Consider the following 23,213-nt stretch of genomic DNA (forward strand, 5'->3'; position numbering starts at 1 on the left):
ATGATGTAAGAAAGTGGCCGAGTTTTAGTCTTCTGCATTTAGATGTCCAGTTTTTCCAGTATGATTTACTGAAGAAACTATCCTTTCTTCATTGTGTATTCTTGTCTCTTTTGCCATAGATTGATTTACCATATAAGTTAGGATTTATTCCTGGGTTTTCTATTCAGTTCTATTGATTTATGTGTCTGTTTATGTGCCAGTACCATACTATTTTTAATATTAAAGCCTTGTAATGAAATCTGGGATTGTAACGCCTCCAGCATTATTCTTTCTCAAGACTTCTTTGGCTATTTAGGAATTTTTGTGGTTGCATACAAATTTTAATATTAATTTTTCTCGTTAGGTGAAAAATGTTATTGGTATTTTGATAGGGATTACATTAAATATGCAGTTCATTTTGGGTAGCATGGATATTTTAAAATATTAATTATTCCATGTAATGAACATGAAATACCCTTCCATTTCTTTGTGTTGTCTTCAACTTTTTTCAACAATTTTTTTTTGCATCCTAAAAATTAAAAATGATAGCTAATGTTTATTGAGCATTTAATATATACAAACTACTGTTTTATTTTTAATTTTTTAAATAAATTTAATTTTTATTGGTGTTCAATTTGCCAACATATAGAATAACACCCAGTGCTCATCCCGTCAAGTGCCCACCTCAGTGCCCATCACCCAGTCATCCCCACCCCCCACCCACCTTCCCTTCCACCACCCCTAGTTCGTTTCCCAGAGTTAGGAGTCTCTCATGTTCTGTTTCCCTCTCTGACATTGCCCACTCATTTTTTTTCCTTTCCCCTTTATTCCCTTTCACTATTTTTATATTCCCCAAATGAATGAGACCTTATAATGTTAGTCCTTCTCCGATTGACTTATTTCACTCAGCATAATAACCTCTAGTTCCATCCACGTTGAAGCAAATGGTGGGTATTTGTCGTTTCTAATGCCTGAGTAATCTTCCATTGTATACATATACCACATCTTCTTTATCCATTCATCTTTCGATGGACACCAAGGCTCCTTCCACAGTCTGGCTATTGTGGACATTGCTGCTAGAAACATCGGGGTGCAGGTGTCCCGGCGTTTCATTGCATCTGTATGTTTGGGGTAAATCCCCAGCACTGCAATTGCTGGGTCATAGGGCAGATCTATTTTTAACTCTTTGAGGAACCTCCACACAGTTTTCCAGAGTGGCTGCACCAGTTCACATTCCCACCGACAGTGTAAGAGGTTTCCCCTTTCTCCACATCCTCTCCAACATTTGTGGTTTCCTGCTTTGTTAATTTTCCCCATTCTCACTGGTGTGAGGTGGTATCTCATTGTGGTTTTGATTTGTATTTCCCTGATGGCAAGTGATGCGGAGCATTTCCTGATGTGCTTGTTGGCAATGTCTATGTCTTCCTCTGTGAGATTTCTGTTCATGTCTTTTGCCCATTTCATGATTGGATTGTTTGTTTCTTTGCTGCTGAGTTTCATAAGTTCTTTATAGATCTTGGATACTAGCCCTTTATTTGATACATCATTTGCAAATATCTTCTCCCATTCTGTAGGTTGTCTTTGAGTTTTTTTGACGGTATCTTTTGCTATGCAAAAGCTTCTTATCTTGATGAAGTCCCAATAGTTCATTTTTGCTTTTCTTTCTCTTGCCTTCATGTATCAATCTTGCAAGAAGTTACTGTGGCCAAGTTCAAAAAGGGAGTTGCCTGTGTTCTCCTCTAGGATTTTGATGGAATCTTGTCTCACATTTAGATCTTTCATCCATTTTGAGTTGCTCTTTGTGTATGGTGCAAGAGAGTGGTCTAGTTTCATTCTTCTGCATGTGGATGTCCAATTTTCCCAGCACCCTTTATTGAAGAGACTTTTTTCCAGTGGATAGTCTTTCCTCCTTTGTCGAATATTAGTTCACCATAAAGTTGGGGGTCCACTTCTGGATTCTCTATTCTGTTCCATTGATCTATGTGTCTGTTTTTGTGCCAGTACCACACTGTCTTGTTGACCACAGCTTTGTAGTACAGAAAATGTGAAGAAAGTAATTTACTATGCAACAATACAATGTAAGGAAATGGTCATTACATGGAAAAGATAATCACATTTTAAAAAATGATAGCAGGAGAAATGACAGAAGATTATTTTGTGACATTACCAGAAGAAACCAAAGGGGCACTATCTGAATTGAATGCCTTGACAGTTTGCAGAAAGCACTGGACACTTTTTCTAAAGCAATGGATCAAATGATGTCAAAGTTCCCTCTCATTCAGACATTTTTCACTGATTTCTATAGAAGAAGAACTTCTGAATTTTTTACATAGTAGTTTAAAAAACATAATTTTCTGATGAAGATATTTCAGTGTTGAAATTTTCAACTGTGGAAAATTTGAATGTTTCTGGATTTGATCCTGAATAAACAAGCACAGGGATAGTATCGTAATTCATGGAACTATTGTGAAAGAGAATTATAATTCTCTTCCAAACTTATTCACAATTTTAATACTTTTCTTATTTGTATATATGTTGTTTTAAGTGAAATAAACTTTACTAATATTGAAATTAATAAAAAGTATTCATCTTTTTTTCTTTTTAAGATTTTATTTATTTGACAGAAAGAGAAAGTGAGTGCATAACCAGGGGGAGCTGCAGACAGAGGGAGAAGGAAAAGCAGGCTCCCTACCGAGCAAGGAGCCCAATGTTGGGCTCCATCCTAGGATTCTGGGATCATGACCTGAACCGAAGGCAGACTCTTAACAGACTGAGCTACCCAGGTGCCCCATTCATCTTTCAAGTATAAACAAAGATACATCAAAAAGTCTACCTATACCATCTATCAAATGTTTAGAAATAATAGATTTTGATGAAGTTATTGACAAATATGCAGATGTTAAAGCACTAAAGCAGAAACTGATGTTTTTTTAAAAAAGATTTATTGATATGAGAGAGAGAGAGGATGAGCACAAGAGTGAGTGGGGCAGGGGAGAGGAAGGGAGAGTCCTAAGCCAATTCCACACTGATCATGGAGCCCAATATGGGGCCTAATCCCACTACCCTGAGATCACAACCCAAGCCAAAGTCAGACACCTATCCAACTGTGCCACTCAAGTGCCCCAGAACTGTAAAATTTTTTATTTATTATGCAGTAGACCAACATGCAGGTTTAAATGCATTTTCCTTTAAAAAAATACATTAACACAATTAGAAAACTTTGATCCATTACTTTTTTCCTTTTTTGTACTGCACTATTTAGTTTTATTTTTATGATAGATAGATATGAAGTTAAATAAATTCAATATCTTTTACCATAAAAGATATTTAGAAAATATCTTTATTATCAGTTTAATTGTATCCTTCCTTAAGAATATTTATTATAATATTTAATATTTACTTACTTAATATTGATATTTTTTAGTATATTTGCCACACAATGTTACATTAGTTTCAGATGTACAACATGGTGCCTCAATAACTCTATACATTATGATACACTCACAAGTGTAGTACCATCTGTCAGTATAAAACGCTATTACAATAACACTGACTGTATCCCCTGTACTGTACCTTTTACTATCCTGACTTTTTTTTCCCCAATAACTGGAGGTCTCTTCCACTTCCCCTCACTCATTTTGCCCATCCCCACCCTCTCCCTCCTGGCCACTACTAATTTGTTCTCTGTATTAATAAGTCTGGTTCTGCTTTTTGTTTGTTTTCTCATTTCTTTTCTTACTTACTTTCCATATATAAGCAAAACCACATGGTATTTGTCTTTCTGTGTCTGACTTTACTTAGCAAAATACCCTCTAAATCAACCCATGTTGTTGCAAATGGCAATATTTCATCCTTTTTTTATGGCTGAATAGCCAAGATATGAAAACAATCTAAGTGTCCATTGATAGATGAATGCATAAAGATGTTGTATATAAAATACTAGTCAGTCATCATTATTTCTTTTCTTAAAATATTTTACCATTTATTGGAGAGAGAGAGAGAGAGAGAGAGAGAGAGAGAGAGAGAGAGCAGGGGGAGGGGCAGAGAGAGAAGCAGACTCTACACTGAGCAGGGAGTCCAATGTGGGGCTTGATCCCAGGACTCTGGGATCATGACCTGAGCTGAAGGCAGATACTTAACTGACTGAGCCACCCAGGCACCTCCATCATTACTTCTTAAAATAATTTTGTCATATAGAGGAAGAAGCCATTAAAAATTATCTGCTTAGGATGTCAAATATTTTAGCTATGTTACTGATACCTGGTATATAGTTGGCACTAAAATAAAAAGGCCACACTGGACTTTTTTCTTTATTGTTCTTTCTACATGAAACCGTTTTCCCTAAATTCCGTCAGCACTTTTCTCAAATGTCAGCTTATCAGAAACCCTTTCCCTAACCTATTTAAACAAGTAAATTCTCACCTTATCCCCATACTGTTTTATTTTCCTTTATAGCATTTGAACATTTATTTGTCTTTTTCTCTTGGGAACATAAACTCCATGAGGGAAGGCATTGTTTTATTCTATATGTTGAACAAATGCCTGGCATATAGGAGGCTCAGAGTGACATAGTCTTAGAATGTACGAACTTGACCACTTATCGCAGAGGTAAATGTTCTTTTAGTAATTGATAAAATAAAGGACATTTTCAACTTCATGTGTTTGTGGGTCCTGCTCCTGGAGTCCCAGAGAATATAACTCTTTGACGTTTACCAAAGTCAAAATGACTTTGCAAAACTTCAAAATATGGACTCTATTTCTGCACCTGGCACTTATTGCACATATGCATCATTAAAAAAAAATAACCAAAGGAGCATTCCAAACATAAAGATAAAAATAGAAAAAAAATCTCCCTGGTTCCCATAAGATTAAAGTCATACAGCCTTGCACATATTAAAAACATAAGATAAAGTCTTTAACCTTCCAGAATGTCCTTCCTCAAGATGATCTGTAACTTTCTATGAAAAGAACATATATAACCCTCCACTAAATGTTCCTTCCCGGGAGCACTCTCTTTTTTGTGAAGATTGTATTTCCAGGTAACTGTTTTAACTTGGGCTTGAATAAAACTCTTTTTCTTTCTCTTTAAAATTTTAAGAAAGTTTTGTTCAATTTGCCTGGAGCTGACTACATAGTTCTTCATTACTGCAGCTGGACCTGGATTTTAGATCCTTACTAGACAAATCACATAGGTATGAAACAACGAAAATAGTGCAAACCTCTGCACCCAGCAAAATAGCTTTCAACTGGATTACGCAGGGTATTCTGAAAGGCTTTATCAAGGATTGGAACAGTCACGTGGATGAACGGTTTTACCGATAGACAGCCGGCCAACTGTGGCAGCTTCTCAAAGACGCATTAGGAGGGTGGAGAAAGGGCGGAGCCAGCAGACAAGGGACGTAACCAGGCGGGGCTCCGGAAGTGAGCCGAGTTGAACAGTTTTGTCCTTCTCTGCCCACCATATGAAAATCTAGACGCAGAAAGTCACGGAGATGGCGGCTGTTAGGGTAAGTTGAAACAAAACCCGGATAACCTGCCCTGGTTCCTCGGTGGAGAGAGCAAGAGGCGGGGTGGAAATGGGGTTGTGAAAGAATCGGCAAGGTCAGGGAATCAGAAACGGTTGAAGCCTCAAAATACCTACCTCTCCCCCTTGGATTTCCCTAGCTTGGGATAGTACTCCCTCCTCAGTCCTCTGCAGTTAACTGTTTATACAGCGGCACGGTGGTACTGGGAAAAGGCTGGGCAATAAAGGCTGGCCTGGAGACAAGCAGCGGCAGACTTGTAGGTATTGAACTGAAACAAAGAGAAAAGAATCCCAGGCGTTCGATTGGGCACACAGGGTGGAATCTCCTGGCCTTTGAAAAGTCTTCGTTCAAACATTATTTGGGGGTGAAATAGACTAGGATGGAGATGTCACAAAGTCTCTGCAGCGCGCGGTGTTTGTATTTATTGTTGTTCCTTTCCGGGCTTGAATCATAAACTTGAGTTCCTTTTGAGTTCTGTACTGGGAAAAGGTGCCTATACTTCGGAATCTTTGTACCGGAAGTGACTCAGCTGGCTGCTAGCTGCGGTTCCTTAAATAGGTTTCAGTAATAGTAGTTGACAAATATCTGCAGGTGGATATTTGTAGCCGGTTTTACTTGTAAAATGTACTGCTTGTAGAAGATACAAATACGAATAATTCAGCCAAAGTTTAAGGTGACTCAGTGTCCATCTTGATTGACAATTCTCCATTTCAGCATTTCTGGTACTCATAATTTATCTGAATTATCACTACAGCCTTCTAACTGGACTCCCATCTCTAGCCTAGCTCTCAAGGAATCCATTTTCCCTGAACTGCCAGAGTACTTATTCTACAATGCAAATCTAATTATACCCCTTTCCCACTTAAAAACCTTTATTGGCACTCCTTCATCTGTTCTCTGGGGTCAGGTCAGACTCCTATGTCTGGAACACCCCTTTTCAGCTTCATGTGTTGTCTCTCAGGAAATCTTTTAACATCTGCACTCCAAGCCTTTCCCCCGCTAGATCTTTGGACTTGATGGGAAACATCCTCATCTAGTTCCTTCTTATAGTCCCTTCATTCATTTAACAGCTACTTGTTTACTGCCTCCTCATACACTAAGCACAAAATGCATTTTCTGAGGTAGTGTTCCCGACTTCCCCAGTCTAATTTAAATAACTCCTTTTTTTGTGCTTCCAGAGGACGCTGGACATACTTTTATTATCTTAGCACTTATCACACTTTATTTTTTTTTAATTTTTTAAAAGATTTTATTTATTTATTCATGATAGTCACACACGCACAGAGAGAGAGGCAGAGACACAGGCAGAGGGAGAAGCAGGCTCCATGCAGGGAGTCTGACGTGGGATTCGATCCGGGGTCTCCAGGATCACGCGCTGGGCCAAAGGCAGGCGCTAAGCCGCTGCGCCACCCAGGGATCCCTATCACACTTTAAATAATAGACTATTTACTTACCAGTTCTACCTTCCTATAAGCTGCTTGAGGACAATAATTAAAACATTAATTTTTGTATCCCTAACACAGGTATGACTTACGTTAGGTACTCAGTAAAAGCTACAGGAATAAATAAATGCCAGGCAATGGGATAGTGTGCTCTGATTCAGAACAAAAAAAGTGCCTTGCCTCAAGAGAAGTACAAAGTGATCTAAGGGTTCAAAAGAGAGAACTCAAACCTGGTTGAGGAGAATAGAGACTTCGTGGAGGAGGTACAGAGACAGAAGGAGTAGTCATTGGTAAAAAGCAAACCAGAATAGTGTGTTGTCACTGACGCCTAGAGGAAAGAGTTGAACAGTTTGGCCATTAATAAGTCACTGGAAACTACCATTTATTAATTGCTTCCTATGAGATCAGGCACCATGCTAAAATACTCTATCTACCTCTGTTATTTCACTTTAATCTCAAGGTAGCTTTATTTTGTAGTTACTATGATCACTGTTTTACAAATGAAAAACTAAGGTTGAGAGAAGTAAATTGCCCCAAATCATAATGCTAATAAGAGCTGAAGTGAGATAAACTAGTATAAATAAAGTAGTAGAGGGAGAATCTAGATTGTAAGAGGTTAAGGAAAGGAAAAGGGAAACTGGCCATAATTTAGCACTTACTTTGGCCAGCTGCTCTACATATATTATTTCATTTTAATCCTTTTGGTGACCCTAAGAAATGGGGTATTATCCTCACTTTATATATGATAAAGCAGGCTTAGAAAAAAAGTACTTGCTCCAGGTCATAGCTGCTAAAGGTTCAAATACAGGTGTATTTAGCTCCAAAGTCCATGATCCTTCCACTACTCCTTGCTTCTGAGAGGAAGGGTATATTACTCTTTGGAAAAGTGTTGTGGTGAAAGGAAGGAAATAAATCTTGGGATACAGGTAACAAATTCCAGAAAAGGTGTATTTTCATTTAAAAAGGTCAGGAGAGGAATGCCAGGTGGCTCGGTGCTTGAGCATCTGCCTTTGGCTCAGAGTGTGATCCTAGGGTCCTGGGATCAAGTCCCACATCAGGTTCCCTGCAGGAAGCCTGCTTCTCCCTCTGCCTATGTCTCTGCCTCTCTCTCTGTGTGTCTCTCATGAATGAATAAAATCTTTAAAAAATAAAAATAAAAGAGTCAGGAGACAGTCAATTATATCTTGATAAAACTGGAAACAGTCAGGAAGCCTGAGCTAGTTTGGTGGCAAGGGGAAATGTGCCAAAAATTAATATAGAGGAAAGATAATAATAGTTATCACAACTATTAAGTTATTAAACGTTTACTGGTTTAGGCATTTTGCTGATCATTTTACATGAATTTTCTAATGCTTCACAGTGGCGCTATGAATAGATACTGTTATCATCATTTTACAGGTAAGGAAACTGAAGCTTAGAAAGATTTCATAACTTGCCCGCAGTCACACAGTAGTAAAGAGTAGAGTCAGATCTGAAATTATGTGATCTAAGTCCTGATTATGGGAAGCATTGTGAGGCCAAGGTCCCAAAAGGGTGATCTGTGTTAATTTTGAAGCCCTAGAGTTTAATAAAAAAGCGTAAGATAGAGAGGAACCCTGGAAGTTGGCAGATAACTAATGAAGATTACATAAATCTTGAGATAGAACTTGTTGAGCAGATATGATAGTGAAAAACTGATGTGGAATTACCCTCAAGGAATAAGGACTATATTGATTTCTCCTCCTGACTTCTTGAATAAGAGAGAATGGCTTGAGGACTGGCCTTCATTTAAAAGGATTGGGAGAGGAACCTGGGTAGCATAGTCAGTTAAGCCTCTAACTCTTGGTTTCCATATAGGTACTGATCTCAGGTTTGTGGGACAGAGCCCTGTGTTGGGCTCTGTGCTGAGTGCAGAGTCTGCTAAAGTTTCTCTCCTCTCTCTGCCCCTCTCAGGCCTCTCTCTCTAAATAAATAAATCTTTAAAAAAAAAGGATTGGGAAGAATGTATTAGTGTCAGACAAAAGCCAAGTTTCTTTAATGCTAGAGGTTGAGTGAATTTGAGGAAAATGTGAGTCTTGAAATAAAATTTGTTTTTTTTTTTTTTGTTTTTTTTTTTAAATTTTTTTTTTTTTTTTTTTATTTATGATAGTCACAGAGAGACACACAGAGAGGCAGAGACATAGGCAGAGGGAGAAACAGGCTCCATGCACCGGGAGCCTGACGTGGGATTCGATCCCGGGTCTCCAGGATCGCGCCCTGGGCCAAAGGCAAGCGCCAAACCACTGCGCCACCCAGGGATCCCTAAAATTTGTTTTTAATAAAATACTTAATATCAAAATATGGGAGCACCTGGGTGGCTCAGTCATTTAAGCATCTACCTTTGGCTCAGGTCATGATCTCAGGGTCCTGGATTGAGCCCTGCATTGGGCTCCCTGCTCAGTGGGGAGTTTGCTTCTCCCTCTCCCATTACCCCTCCTCCTGGTCATTCTCCCTCTGTCTCAAATAAATAAATAAGATATTTTTAAAAAAGAAAAACAACAAAATATGGCTACCATGTTTTGAGCACTTCCTGTGTGTCCAACACTGTATCAAGCTGTTGATGCATATCATTTTACTCTTACCCCAAATTTTCAAATGTAAGTAGTTTTACTAGCTCAAAGAACAGTAGTAGAGCAGAGAAGAAATCAAAGCTGCAATAGGAGGTTGTAGTCAGAGAAAAGCTTGATGAGTGTATGATTTTAGCTATTAGCAAGTTCTGGGTAATGGTAAATTCAGGGTATACTCATGGAGTGAGTAGCCACAGTGGAGTGAAATGGTCTACAGGGGTAAGGTCAAAGAGTGAGGGGAGGCTTTGGGATGGTTTGTCCACATCCACATTGAAGCCATTCTTAGTTAAAGAAGGATTTAGAGTAGGGAAGACTGCTAACCAGGATTCTAACTCTTTGATGTGATGTAGTGACAGGCAGGTAGATAATAGTGTTAAGAATGAATAGATGGATGGTATAAGCTTCAAAGTTTTATGTACCTTTTTTATTGAAGTATCTGTCCAGTGAAGTACACAAATCATAAGCAGCTTGCTAAATTTTAATAAAAATGATCGTGTTTATTCAATCAGAACCCAAATAACAACAACAAAAAAAGCATTACCAACAGCTCAGAAGCCTTTCCTTCTGTTCAACTACATCATTATCCTCTACCATGGATTATTTTTTCCTGTTTTTGAATTTCATATAAATGGAATGATGCAGTATTTGTCTGGTATCTTTCACTCAATATTATGTTTCTGAGATTCATCCATTATGAATATAACACTAATTCATTTTTATTACTATATGATATTTAAGAAGGTGAATGTATCATGATTTATCCATTATACTCTTTTTTTTAAAGATTTATTTATTTGAGAGAGAGAGGGAGAGAGAGAGAGCACAAGCAGGGAGGTGGAGGGGCAGAGGGAGAGGGAGAAGCAGACTCTCCACTGAGCAGGGAACCTGATGTGGGGCTCGATCCCAGGACCCTGAAATCATGACCTGAGCTGAAAGCAGATGCTTAACCAACTGAGGTACCCAGGCATCCCCATTATTCTACTCTTGGTGAACATTTTAATTATTTAATAATTAAATAATTAAATAATTATTATTATTTAATAATAGCTCAGTTTTGAGCTATTATTACACAAATAATGATCTCATGAACATTTTTCTATATGTCTTTTTGGTGCATGTAAATGTACATTTCTATTGAGTATATACCTAGGAGTGAGATTGCTAGGTCATAGAGCATACAGCTTTGGTAGATAGTGTCAAGGAGTTTTTCAAAGTGGATATACTAATTTGCATTCCATTCATGAGAGTTCTAGTTGTTCTACTTCCTCACTAACAAGAACAGAGATTTTTACCTAAGGATGAAGAAGTAATGGCTTAATTAGAAGTAGCATTGGTTATCAGGAAGAAGACAAACTACCTCCTTTTCCTGAGACACTTTGAATGGCTTCCTCTTGAGGATTATAAAGGAAGTAGAGACCTCAGGGGATAGTAATGTTTCATTTCAGGCAAGGAGAGGGGAGGCTAGACACAATGCAAGGGCTTTTGGAGTTTTGGGGAGTAGCAGGAAGTTTGGTCAGTAGAGAGAAAATACAGAGCACTGTAGAAATTAGAATATAGGAGATAATACATAACTAGAATTATATTTTGGGGTTTAGGCTGGGGATGATGGGTATGGGAAGGAACGTGGACATCATAGTACTTAAGTTTTCAAAATCCTTGATAATACAAGCTGTATATTCCTTTGTGTGAACTTTAGTCCTTGTCTCTTTCCTTTCCTTTTATCTCTTTCCTTTCCTTGCTTCATGTGAGTTATACCAGAAAATATTTGGAACCTAACAAAGCGAAATTTGTTAGATAGCAAAATCAGTGTTACTGTTCCCACTCAGCATTGTTGAACATCTTTATTTTTGGTGCAACTTTGAAAGTTGCGCTTTGAAACCCTTAGCCTGTTTAATCACGCTCCGCCTATGATTATAATTCCAGGATATTGTTTTATTTCATAAAGAGAAAATGATGTGTGCATTGCTTCCTCCCATACCCATATGACTAACTATTCCCCTAACGCCATCCTCTCAGATGGCAGTAAGGTGTTTTGTGAACCTCACTGAATATGGAAACAAAATATTGCTTGTCATGTATCCTAAGGTTAAGGAGAACAGAGGCATGTTCAAATTATCTTAAGTAGTGTTTTAATGAAAGGATAAATAGTTTTAGGAAGAAGGCCTTGGGAAAGTGTCTCACTGGCTCAGCAGACCTCAAGAAAGACCATTCAGAATATCATAGCAACTCTGGTAGTTACCTATCTCATGACTGGACTATTGTGTTTCTTCTAACTCTGCATGTTTTATATCCAGGCTTTCCTAGAGAAAGGATCTCATTAGGTTGGCTGGTCAATAACCACTACAAAGTACCCCTCTTGGGCAGAAATTGCACATAAGGCCTCCTTTTATAAGACAGCATCTAGTTGGCTGCCTTTGGGTCAACTGCCAATCCCTAGTCTAGTCAGTTTTGGCCAGGGCATTAGTCCTGTAGTTCAAAGCATAGCAGCCTATGTTAAGAATCATAGAAGGCAACACTATAATTGTCAGATGCTCTGAAGCTTCTTAGAAAGGCCAAGGCAATGGATGGATATACTTTGGAGGTTCATAATCTGTCTGGTATAAATTTACTTTTGAATACTTTCCAGAAGTAAGTATGGTAGAATATGAAATATGGTAGAATATTTTTGCAATTGCTATTAAAAGCTAACTTATTAACATCTTGTAATTAAATTGGGAAATTGGTTTCACAAGGATAAAAACAGCAAGATGGTGGAGTGTTTGGATACTAGGATGTGTTGGAATTTTATTTTGAAGGTTGCAGAGAACCACTGAAATAAATCCAAAATGATTTATGATTTTAAAATTTTTAAATAAATATTATGTTTATTTATTATGGATAAATAAATAGATAAATATTATAGATATCGAAAAGGCATTAATGAACACTGTAAATGTAGGTGAAACTTCCTGTGTACCCCTCCAACTCTGGTTGCATTTCCCTTCGTAAACCCCCCATAGCCATTTTCCTGACTTGTATTTAATATTACTATGCATGTTTTTAGACTTTTACTGTATATGCATGTATTCCTAAACTTTATACACTGTTGTTTTGTTTGCTTTTAAGCTTTATGTAAATTTTATTTATGCGGCATCTATTCTGCAACCTATTTTTATCAGTTAGCATTTTTTGTTATGTATACATGTTCATATGTGTAGCTATAGTTCGTTTATTTTCACTGTGCATAGTACTCTGTTATAGGAATATATTTTTTCATTCTTTTAATGGAATGTGGTTACTTTTTTCTACTACAAATAATGCTATTATGAACAATCATATGCAGATCTCCCCTGCTATACCATAAACTAGCTGTATGACTTTGGGCAAATCACTTAATCTGTGGAAACCTCAGTTTTCTTATCTTAATCCTTAGGATAAGAATAGTACTTATCCCCTAGGGTTTTATACTAGGAAATACTAAATGTATGGTATATTATGTGCACAACACTGGGCATGGGTTATAGCAAACATCCAGTAATTTCTAGCTCCTGTTATTCTCAGTGTTTAAAAGGATATAATCCCAGCACTTAGTGTAATGCCATTATATGTTCTGACCTTTAGATCCCAATTTAAGTTGCACCTTGTTCAGGCCAGAACTGATAACCTGTTTCCCGTGAGTATCAGTAGCCTCAAGCAAGTAGAATAGAAAATTGTTGTTGCTAACATTATTCAACTTTTTATTGAAATGCATATTTATATACAGCCTTCTTTCTTCTTAGACTTATTTTGATTCTTCCAGACCCTTGATGCTTCTTCATGATACTTTTAATGATAAATAATCTTTAAAAAGTAAAAAATGTAATGTGCTTTTTTGCTTACCATACCCTTTATATGTAAAATGTTCTTTTTTCATTGTTCAAACCCTAAGCCAATAGACTAGAAAATTTGAATGGAGAGATTATTGCAGAGATTGTTTAGTCAAAAATTGCCCTGTGAAACATAAAATAGTTTTTATGACTTACAAGAAGTTTCTTTAAGAAAAACCTTATAGAAGGCACCTGGGTGGCTCTGTGGGTTAAGCATCTGACTCTTGATTTTGGCTCAGGTCATGATCCCAAGGTTGTGGTATTGAGCCCTGCATCAGGCTCTGTGCACAGTGGGGGAGTCTTCTGGAGATTCTCTTCTCCCCCTCCCTTTGCCCCTTCCCCCTGCATGTTCACACACTCTGTCTCTCAAATAAATCTTTAAAAAAAGAATAACCCTAGTTGAAAGAGGTAAACATCTAGTAGAGTAGGAATGAGAGTACCATTTTCATTGATCTTCTATGAATCCTAACTGATAAGAGTGTAATTAAGGCACAGTAGAATATCAAACCTTCAAATATTGAGATACTAAAGAGTTTGTAGTTGGTTGGTGTTTTACACCTATAATTTTTCCACAAGTACTTTATTTTTTGTCTTTTCAAGTTTGTATTTAAATTATAGTTAACATACAGTATAATATTAGTTTCAGGTGTGCAAGAGTGATTCATTACTTCCAAACAAGACCCAGTGCTCATCAAAACAACTGCAATCCTTAATCATCATCTATTTAACCTATCCCCCTACCCACATCTCCTCTGATAACCATGAGTTCATTCTATATGGTTGAGTTTGTTTCTTGGTTTGCATTTCTCTTTTTTTCCTTATGCTCTTTGCTTTGTTTCTTAAGATCTACATATGAGTGAAATCATATGGTATCTGTCTTTCTCGGACTGCCTGCACCAAAGGCAGGTGCCAAACCGCTGAGCCACCCAGGGATCCCCTTGAGAGTTGAGTTTTATAAGTACGTTATGTATTTTGGGTGCTAACCCTTTATTATATATGTCATTTGCAAATATCTTCTCCCATTCCATAGGTGGCCTTTTAGTTTTGTTATTTCTTTGCATGCTTTTGCAAAGCTTTTGATCCTGATAAAGTCCCAGTAGTGGTTTTTGCTTTTGTTTCCCTTACCTTGGGAGATGATGTGTCTAGTAAGAAGTTGCTAAAGTTGATGTCAAAGAGGTTACTATGGCTTATGTTCTCCCCTAGGATTTTGATGGTTTCGTGTTTCACATTTAGGCCTTTCATCCATTTTGAATTTATTGTTGTGTATGGTGTAAGAAAATGGTCCAGTTTCATTCTTTTGCATGTTGCTGTCCAGTTTTCCCAACACCATTTGTTGAAGAGACTACATTTCTCCCATTGGATATTCTTTCTTGCTTTGTCAAAGATTAATTGACCATATAGTTGTGGGTTCCTTTCTCAGTTTTCTATTATGTTCCCTTGACCTATGTGTCTATTTTTATATCAGTAGCCAACTGTTTTGATCACTACAGCTTTGTAATGTAACATGAAGTCTGGAATTGTGATGTGTCCAGCTTTGCTTTCCCTTTTCAAGGTTTGCTTTGGCTATTTGGGGTCTTTTCTAGTCCATACAAACCTTAGGATTGTTTGTTCTAGCTCTATGAAAAATGCCAATGGTATTTTGATAAGGGATTTCATTAAATGTGTAGACTGCTTTGGGTAGTATAGACATTTTAACAATATTTGTTCTTTCAGTCCATGAGCATGGAATGTCTTTCCATTACTTTGATTTCTGTTGGATTTCTTTCATGAATGTTGTATAGTTTTCAGAGTATAGGTCTTTCACCTCTTTGGTTAAAGTTATTCCTAGGTATTTTTTTAAAAAAATATTTTATTTATTTATTCATGAGAGATACAGAAAGAGAGGCAGAGACATAGGCAGAGGGAGAAGCAGGCTCCTCGAGGGGAGCCTGATGTGGGACTCGATCCCAGGACTCTGTGATGACGCCCTGAGCCGAAGGCAGATGCTCAGCCACTGAGCCAATCAGGCTTTTCTATTCCTAGGTATTTTGTGGGTTTTGATGCAATTGTAAATGGGATTGATTCCTTGATTTTTCTTTCTGCTGCTTCACTATTGTATAAAATGCAGTGGATTTCTTTACATTGATTTTGTATCCTATGACTTTACTGAATTCACATATCAGTTCTAGTAGTTTTTTGGTTTTTAAGGTTTTCTGTATAGAGTATCACGTCATATGCAAACAGTGAATATTTGACTTCTTTCTTGCTGATTTGGATGCTTTTATTTCTTTTGTAGTCTGATTGCTGTGGCTGGTGCCATATTAAAAAACAGTGATGAGAGGGAGGGGCAAGATGGCGGAAGAGTAGGGTCCCCAAGGCACCTGTCCCCACCAAATTACCTAGATAACTTTCAAATCACCCTGAAAATCTATGAATTTGGCCTGAGATTTAAAGAGAGAACAGCTGGAATGCTACAGTGAGAAGAGTTCGCGCTTCTATCAAGGTAGGAAGACGGGAAAAAAGAAATAAACAAAAGGCATCCAAGGGGGAGGGGCCCCACGAGGAGCCAGGCTAAGGCCACAGCGAGTGCCCCCAGCACAGGAAAGCACCGTCCCGGAGAAGCAGGAGCTTCACGAATCTTCCCGGGCGGAAAGGGGCTCCCAGGGAGTTAGAGGAAGACCCCAGGAGGGCGGGGATGCCCTCAGGCTCCTTGGGACACTAAGAGACACCTGCGCCCCTGGGAGAGTGCCCCGAGCTCCCTAAAGGGCTGCAGCGCGCCCACTGCTTGACCCGGGAGCAGCTCGGAGGGGCTTGTGGGGGCTCCGGGAGCAGCTCAGAGGGGCACCAGCTGGGGCTCTGCAGGAGAGGGGGCTGTCCGGCCGGGAGCGCAGGGTGCCAGGGACACAGCCTAGGATCCGGCCTCCTGCCGGTACAGGCAGAGGCCAGGAGGGCCCAGGACAGCAAGGACGCTCCTGCCCCAAGCTGCGCAGATCAGCGGCCCCGCCCCTGTAGCATCCAGGTCCCTGCAGCCTGAGAGCTCCGTAGTTACTGTGGGAGCTGATTCCAGGGCTCCAGAGCTGGCCGCCACCACTGTGGTTGTTCCTCCTGGGGCATCATGGAGTAAACAACCCCCACTGATCCCTGCACCACCAGGCAGGGGCAGAGCAGCTCCCCCAAGTGATAACACCTGAAAATCAGGACAACAGGCCCCCCCCCCCCCAGAAGACCAGCTAGAGGGAAAAGTTCCAGGGGAAGTCAAGGGACATAAAGTATATAGAATCAGAAGATACAGTACAGCCTCCTTGTTTTTTGTTTTTTGTTTTTGCTTTTTGATTTCTGTTTCTTCCCCCACCCTTTTTTTCCTTCCTTTTTCTTTCTCGCTTTCTTCTTTTTTTTCTCCCTTTTTTCTTTTTTCTTTTCTCTTTTCTATGCTTCTTTCTCTCGTCTCTTTTTCTCCTTTTCCCAATACAACTTTTTGGCCACTCTGCACTGAGCAAAATGACTAGAAGGAAAAACTCACCACAAAAGAATGAATCAGAAACAGTCCTCTCTCCCACAGAGTTACAAAATTTGGATTACAATTCAATGTCAGAAAGCCAATTCAGAAGCACTATTATAAAGCTACTGGTGGCTCTCGAGAAAAGCATAAAGGACTCAAGAGACTTCATGACTGCAGAATTTATACCTAATCAGGCAGAAATTAAAAATCAATTGAATGAGATGCAATCCAAACTAGAAGTCCTAACGATGAGGGTTAACGAGGTGGAAGAACAAGTGAGTGACATAGAAGACAAGTTGATGGCAAAGAGGGAAACTGAGGAAAAAAGAGACAAACAATTAAGAGATCATGAGGATAGATTAAGGGAAATAAATGACAGCCTGAGGAAGAAAAATCTATGTTTAATTGGTGTTCCCGAAGGCGCTGAAAGAGACAGAGGTCCAGAATATGTATTTGAACAAATCCTAGCTGAAAACTTTCCTAATCTGGGAAGGGAAACAGGCATTCAGATACAGGAAATAGAGAGATGCCACCCTAAAATCAATAAAAACCGCTCAACACCTCGACATTTAATAGTGAAGCTTGCAAAATCCAAAGATAAAGAGAAGATCCTTAAAGCAGCAAGAGACAAGAAATTCCTGACTTTTATGGGGAGGAGTATTAAGGTAACAGCAGACCTCTCCACAGAGACCTGGCAGGCCAGAAAGGGCTGGCATGATATATTCAGGATCCTAAATGAGAAGAACATGCAACCAAGAATACTTTATCCAGCAAGGCTCTCATTCCGAATGGAAGGAGAGATAAAGAGCTTCCAAGATAGGCAGGAACTGAAAGAATATGTGACCTCCAAACCAGCTCTGCAAGAAATTTTAAGGGAGACTCTTAAAATTCCCCTTTAAGAAGTCCAGTGGAACAATCCACAAAAACAGGGACTGAAGAGGTATCATGATGACACTAAACTCATATCTTTCAATAGTAACTCTGAATGTGAACGGGCTTAATGACCCCATCAAAAGGTGCAGGGTTTCAGACTGGATAAAAAAGCAGGACCCATCTATTTGCTGTATGCAAGAGACTCATTTTAGACAGAAAGACACCTACAGCCTGAAAATAAAAGGTTGGAGAACCATTTACCATTCAAATGGTCCTCAAAGGAAAGCAGGGGTAGCCCTCCTTATATCAGATAAACTAAAATTTATCCTGAAGACTGTAGTGAGAGATGAAGAGGGACACTATATCATACTTAAAGGATCTATCCAACAAGAGGACCTAAAAATCAACAATATTTATGCCCCGAATGTGGGAGCTTGAAGTATATATCAATCAATTAATAACCAAACTTGAGACATACTTAGATAATAATACAGTTATACTTGGTGAATTCAATCTAGCGCTTTCTACACTCGATAGGTCTTCTAAACACAACATCTCCAAAGAAAGGAGAGCTTTAAATGATACACTGGACCAGATGCATTTCACAGATATCTACAGAACTTTACATCCAAACTCAACCGAATACACATTTTTCTCAAGTGCACATGGAACTTTCTCCAGAATAGACCACATACTGGGTCACAAATCAGGTCTGAACCAATACCAAAAGATTGGGATCGTCCCCTGCATATTCTCAGACCATAATGCCTTGAAATTAGAACTCAATCACAACAAGAAGTTTGGAAAGACTTCAAACACGTGGAGGTTAAGGACCATCCTGCTAAAAGATGAAAGGGTCAACCAGGAAATTAAGGAAGAATTAAAAAGATTCATGGAAACTAATGAGAATGAAGATACAACCGTTCAAAATGTTTGGGATGCAGCAAAAGCAGTCCTGAGGGGGAAATACATCGCAATACAAGCATCCATTCAAAAACTGGAAAGAACTCAAATACAAAAGCTAACCTAACACCTAATGGAGCTAGAGAAAAAACAGCAAATAGATCCTACACCCAGCAGAAGAAGAGAGTTAATAAAGATTTGAGCAGAACTCAATGAAATGGAGACCAGAAGAACTGTGGAACAGATCCACAAAACTAGTAGTTGGTTCTTTGAAAGAATTAATATAGATAAACCATTAGCCAGCCTTATTAACAAGAATGGAGAGAAGAATCAAATTAATAAAATCAGTGTTGGGAAATATCAGGAAGGGAGACAGAACATAAAGACTCCTAACACGGGGAAAGGAACTAGGGGTGGTGGAAGGGGAGGAGGGCGGGTGTTGGAGGGGAATGGGTGACGGGCACTGAGGTGGACACTTGACGGGATGAGCACTGGGTGTTTTTCTGTATGTTGGTAAATTAAACACCAATAAAAGTTAATTAATAAAAAAAAAAAAAAAAAATAAAATAAAATCATGTATGAGAAAGGAGAGATCACTACCAACACCAAGGAAATACAAACGATTTTAAAAACATATTATGAGCAGCTATACGCCAATAAATTACGCAATCTGGAAGAAGTGGACGTATTTCTGGAAAACCACAAACTACCAAAACTGGAACAGAAAGAAACAGAAAACCTGAACAGGCCAATAACCAGGGAAGAAATTGAAGCAGTCATCAGAAACCTCCCAAGACACAAAAGTCCAGGGCCAGATGGCTTCCCAGGGGAATTCTATCAAACGTTTAAAGAAGAAACCATACCTGTTGTACTAAAGCTGTTTGGAAAGATAGAAAGACATGGAGTACTTCCAAATTAATTCTATGAGGCCAGCATCACCTTAATCCCAAAATCAGACAAAGACCCCACCAAAAAGGAGAATTATAGACCAATATCCCGGATGAACATGGATGCAAAAATTCTCAACAAGATACTAGCCAATAGGATCCAACTAGCCAATAGGATCTCAATAGGATCCATTGAGAAAATTATTCACCCTGACCAAGTAGGATTTATTCCCGGGACACATGGCTGGTTCAACACTCGTAAAAGAATTAATGTGATTCATCATATCAGCAAGAGAAAAACCAAGAACCATATGATCCTCTCATTAGATGCAGAGAAAGCATTTGACAAAATACTGCATCTATTCCTGATCAAAATTCTTCAGAGTGTTGGGATAGAGGGAACATTCCTTGACATCTTAAAAGCCATCTTACAAAAAGCTCACAGCAAATATCATTCTCACTGGGGAAGCACTGGGAGCCTTTCCCCTAAGATCAGGAACAAGACAGAGATGGCCACTCTCACCACTGCTATTCAACAGTACTGGAAGTCCTAGCCTCAGCACTCAGACTACATAAAGACATTAAAGGCATTCAAATTGGCAAAGAAGTCAAACTCTCCCTCTTCACCGATGACATGATACTCTACGTAGAAAACCCAAAAGCCTCCTCCCCAAGATTGATAGAACCCATACAGCAATTTGGCAGTATGGCAGAATACAAAATCAATGCCCAGAAGTCAGTGGCATTTCTATACACCAACAATGAGACTGAAGAAAGAGAAATTAAGGAGTCAATCCCATTTACAGTTGCACCCAAAAGCATTAAGATACCTAGGAATAAACCTAACCAAAGAGGTAAAGGATATATACCCTAAAAAGTATAGAACACTTCTGAAAGAAATTGAGGAAGACACAAAGAGATGGAAAAATATTCCATGCTCATGGAGTGACAGAATTAATATTGTGAAAATGTCAATGTTACCCAGGGCAATTTACACGTTTAATGCAATCCCTATCAAAATACCATGGACTTTCTTCAGAGAGTTAGAACAAATTATTTTAAGATTTGTGTGGAATCATAATGGACCCCAAATAGCCAGGGGAATTTTAAAAAAGAAAACCATATCTGGGGTCATCACAATGCCAGATTTCAGGTAGTACTACAAAGCTGTGGTCATCAAGACAGTGAGGTACTGGCACAAAAACAGACACATCGATCAATGGAACAGAATGGAAAATCTAGAAGTGGACCCTCAACTTTATGGTCAACTAATATTCTTAAAGGAGGAAAGACTATCCAATGGATTAAAGACAGTATCTTCAATAAATGGTGCTGGGAAAATTGGACATCCACCTGCAGAAGAATGAAACTAGACCATTCTCTTGCACCATACACAAAGATCAACTCAAAATGGATGAAATATCTAAATGTGAGACACAATTCCATCAAAATCCTAGAGGAGATCACAGGCAACACCCTTTTTGAACTCAGCCACAGTAACTTCTTGCAAGATACATCCACAAAGGCAAGAGAAAGAAAAGCAAATTGAACTATTGGGACTTCATCAAGATAAGAAGTTTTTACACAGCAAAGGATACAGTCAACAAAACTAAAAGACAACCTGCAGAATGGGAGAAGATATTTGCAAATGACATATCAGATAAAGGGCTAGTGTCCAAAATCTATAAAGAACTTATTAAACTCAGCAGCAAAGAAACAAACAATCCAATCATGAAATGGGCAAAAGACATTAACAGAAATCTCACAGAGGAAGACATAGACATGGCCAACACACACATGAGAAAATGCTCTGCATCACTTGCCATCAGGGAAATACAAATCAAAACTGTGATAAGATACCACCTCACACCAGTTAGAATGGGGAAAATTAACAAGGCATGAAACCACAAATGTTGGAGAGGATGCGGAGAAAAGGGAACCCTCTTACACTGTTCTTGAGAATGTGAATTGGTGCAGCCATTCTGGAAAACTGTGTGGAGGTACCTCAAAGAGTTAAAAATAGACCTGCCCTGCGACCCAGCAATTGCACAGTTGGGAATTTACCCCAAAGATACAGATGCAGTGAAACGCTGGGACACCTGCATCCCGTTGTTTCTAGCAGCAATGTCCACAATAGCCAAACTGTGGAAGGAGCCTCGGTGTCCATTGAAAGATGAATGGATAAATAAGATGTGGTTTATGTATACAATGGAATATTACTCAGCCATTAGAAATGACAAAACCCACCCACCATTTGCTCCAAAGTGGATGGAATCGGAGGGTATTATGCTGAGTGAAATAAGTCAATCAAAGGACCTACATTTTATGTTCTCATTCATTTGGGGAATATAAATAGTAGTGAAAAGGAATAGAAGGGAAGCGAGAAGAAATGGGTGGAAATATCAGAAAGGGAGACAGAACATAAAGACTCCTAACTCTGGGAAATGAACTAGGGGTGGTGGAAGGGGAGGTGGGCAGGTGGTGGGGGTGAATGGGTGATGGGCACTGAGTGGGGCAGTTGACGGGATGAGCACTGGGTGTTATTCTGTATGTTGGCAAATTGAACACCAATAAAAAACTTATTATTATAAAATATATTCTTTTTTTTAAAAAAAAAAATTCTTTTCTAAACCCAGATAGACGAGAGCTTTTTTTCATAAGTCAATGTATTAAGAATTTTATTGTCCAGCTCATGGTCTGTATTGGCAAATGTGCCATGTGAACTTGAGGGATGTATTTTTCCATTGTTTTGTGTACGGTTTAATAAATACCTGATTAAAACAAACAAACAAACAAACAAACAAACAAAACAGTGATGAGACTGGACATCCCTGTCTTGTTCCTGACCTTAGAGGAAAAGCTCAGTTTTTCCCTGTTAAGGATGATACTAGCTGTGGGTTTTTTTGTATATGGCCTTTATTATGTTGATGTACATTCTTTCTAAGTGTACTTTGTTGAGGGTTTTTATCACAATGGATGTTGTACTTTATCTGATGCTTTTCCGCATTATTGAAAGGATTGTATGGTCCTTATACTTTCTTTTATTGATGTAGTGTATCGTGTAGCTTGATTTGTGAATATCTAACCAGCCTTACAATACAGGCATGAGTCCCACTTGATCATGGTGAATGATTCTTTTAATGCACTATTGGATTTGGTTTGCTACTATTATATTGAGAGTTTTTACATCCATATTCATCAGGGATATTGGCCTCTAGTTTTCTGTTTTAGGGATGTCCTTCTCTTGTTTTAGTATGAGGGTAATGCTGGTCGTATAGAATGAATTTGGAAGTTTTCCTACCTTTTTTATTTTCTGGAATATTTTGAGAAGAATGAGTATTAACTTTACATGTTTGGTGGAATTTGCCTGTGAAGCTGTATGGCCCTGTACATACATACATACATACATACATTTGTTTACTTATTTATTTATTTAATTTTTCTGAGAAACAGAGAAAGAGAACACATACAAGAAAGAGGAGGGGTAGAGGGAGAAGGAGAAGCCAACTCCCTGCTGAGCAGAGACCACAATGTGACTTGATCCTAGGACCCTGGAATCATTTCCTGAGTGGACGTCAGATGCTTAACTGCCTGAGCAACTCAAGCGCCCTGTCCCTGAACTTTTATTTGTTGGGAGATTTTTGTCTACTGATTCAGTTTCTTGGCTGGTTATCAGTCTGTTCAAGTTTTCTGTTT

General features: G+C 38.7%; 1 protein-coding gene across 1 annotated transcript in view; it reads left to right on the forward strand.

Annotated features, from left to right (window-relative positions):
* Nucleotides 1-5,373: 5,373 nt before the first annotated feature.
* The window catches only part of APOOL (apolipoprotein O like), a 111,632-nt gene continuing 93,792 nt past the window's right edge, over nucleotides 5,374-23,213 (forward strand). Inside the window, exon 1 of the mRNA XM_041742239.1 lies at nucleotides 5,374-5,486. Within this exon, the coding sequence (XP_041598173.1) occupies nucleotides 5,472-5,486 (15 nt within the window). The 5' untranslated portion in view covers nucleotides 5,374-5,471. The remainder of the gene's footprint in view (nucleotides 5,487-23,213) is intronic.

The sequence above is a fragment of the Vulpes lagopus genome, chromosome X (genome assembly GCF_018345385.1).
Source record: "Vulpes lagopus strain Blue_001 chromosome X, ASM1834538v1, whole genome shotgun sequence".
NCBI lineage: Eukaryota > Metazoa > Chordata > Mammalia > Carnivora > Canidae > Vulpes > Vulpes lagopus.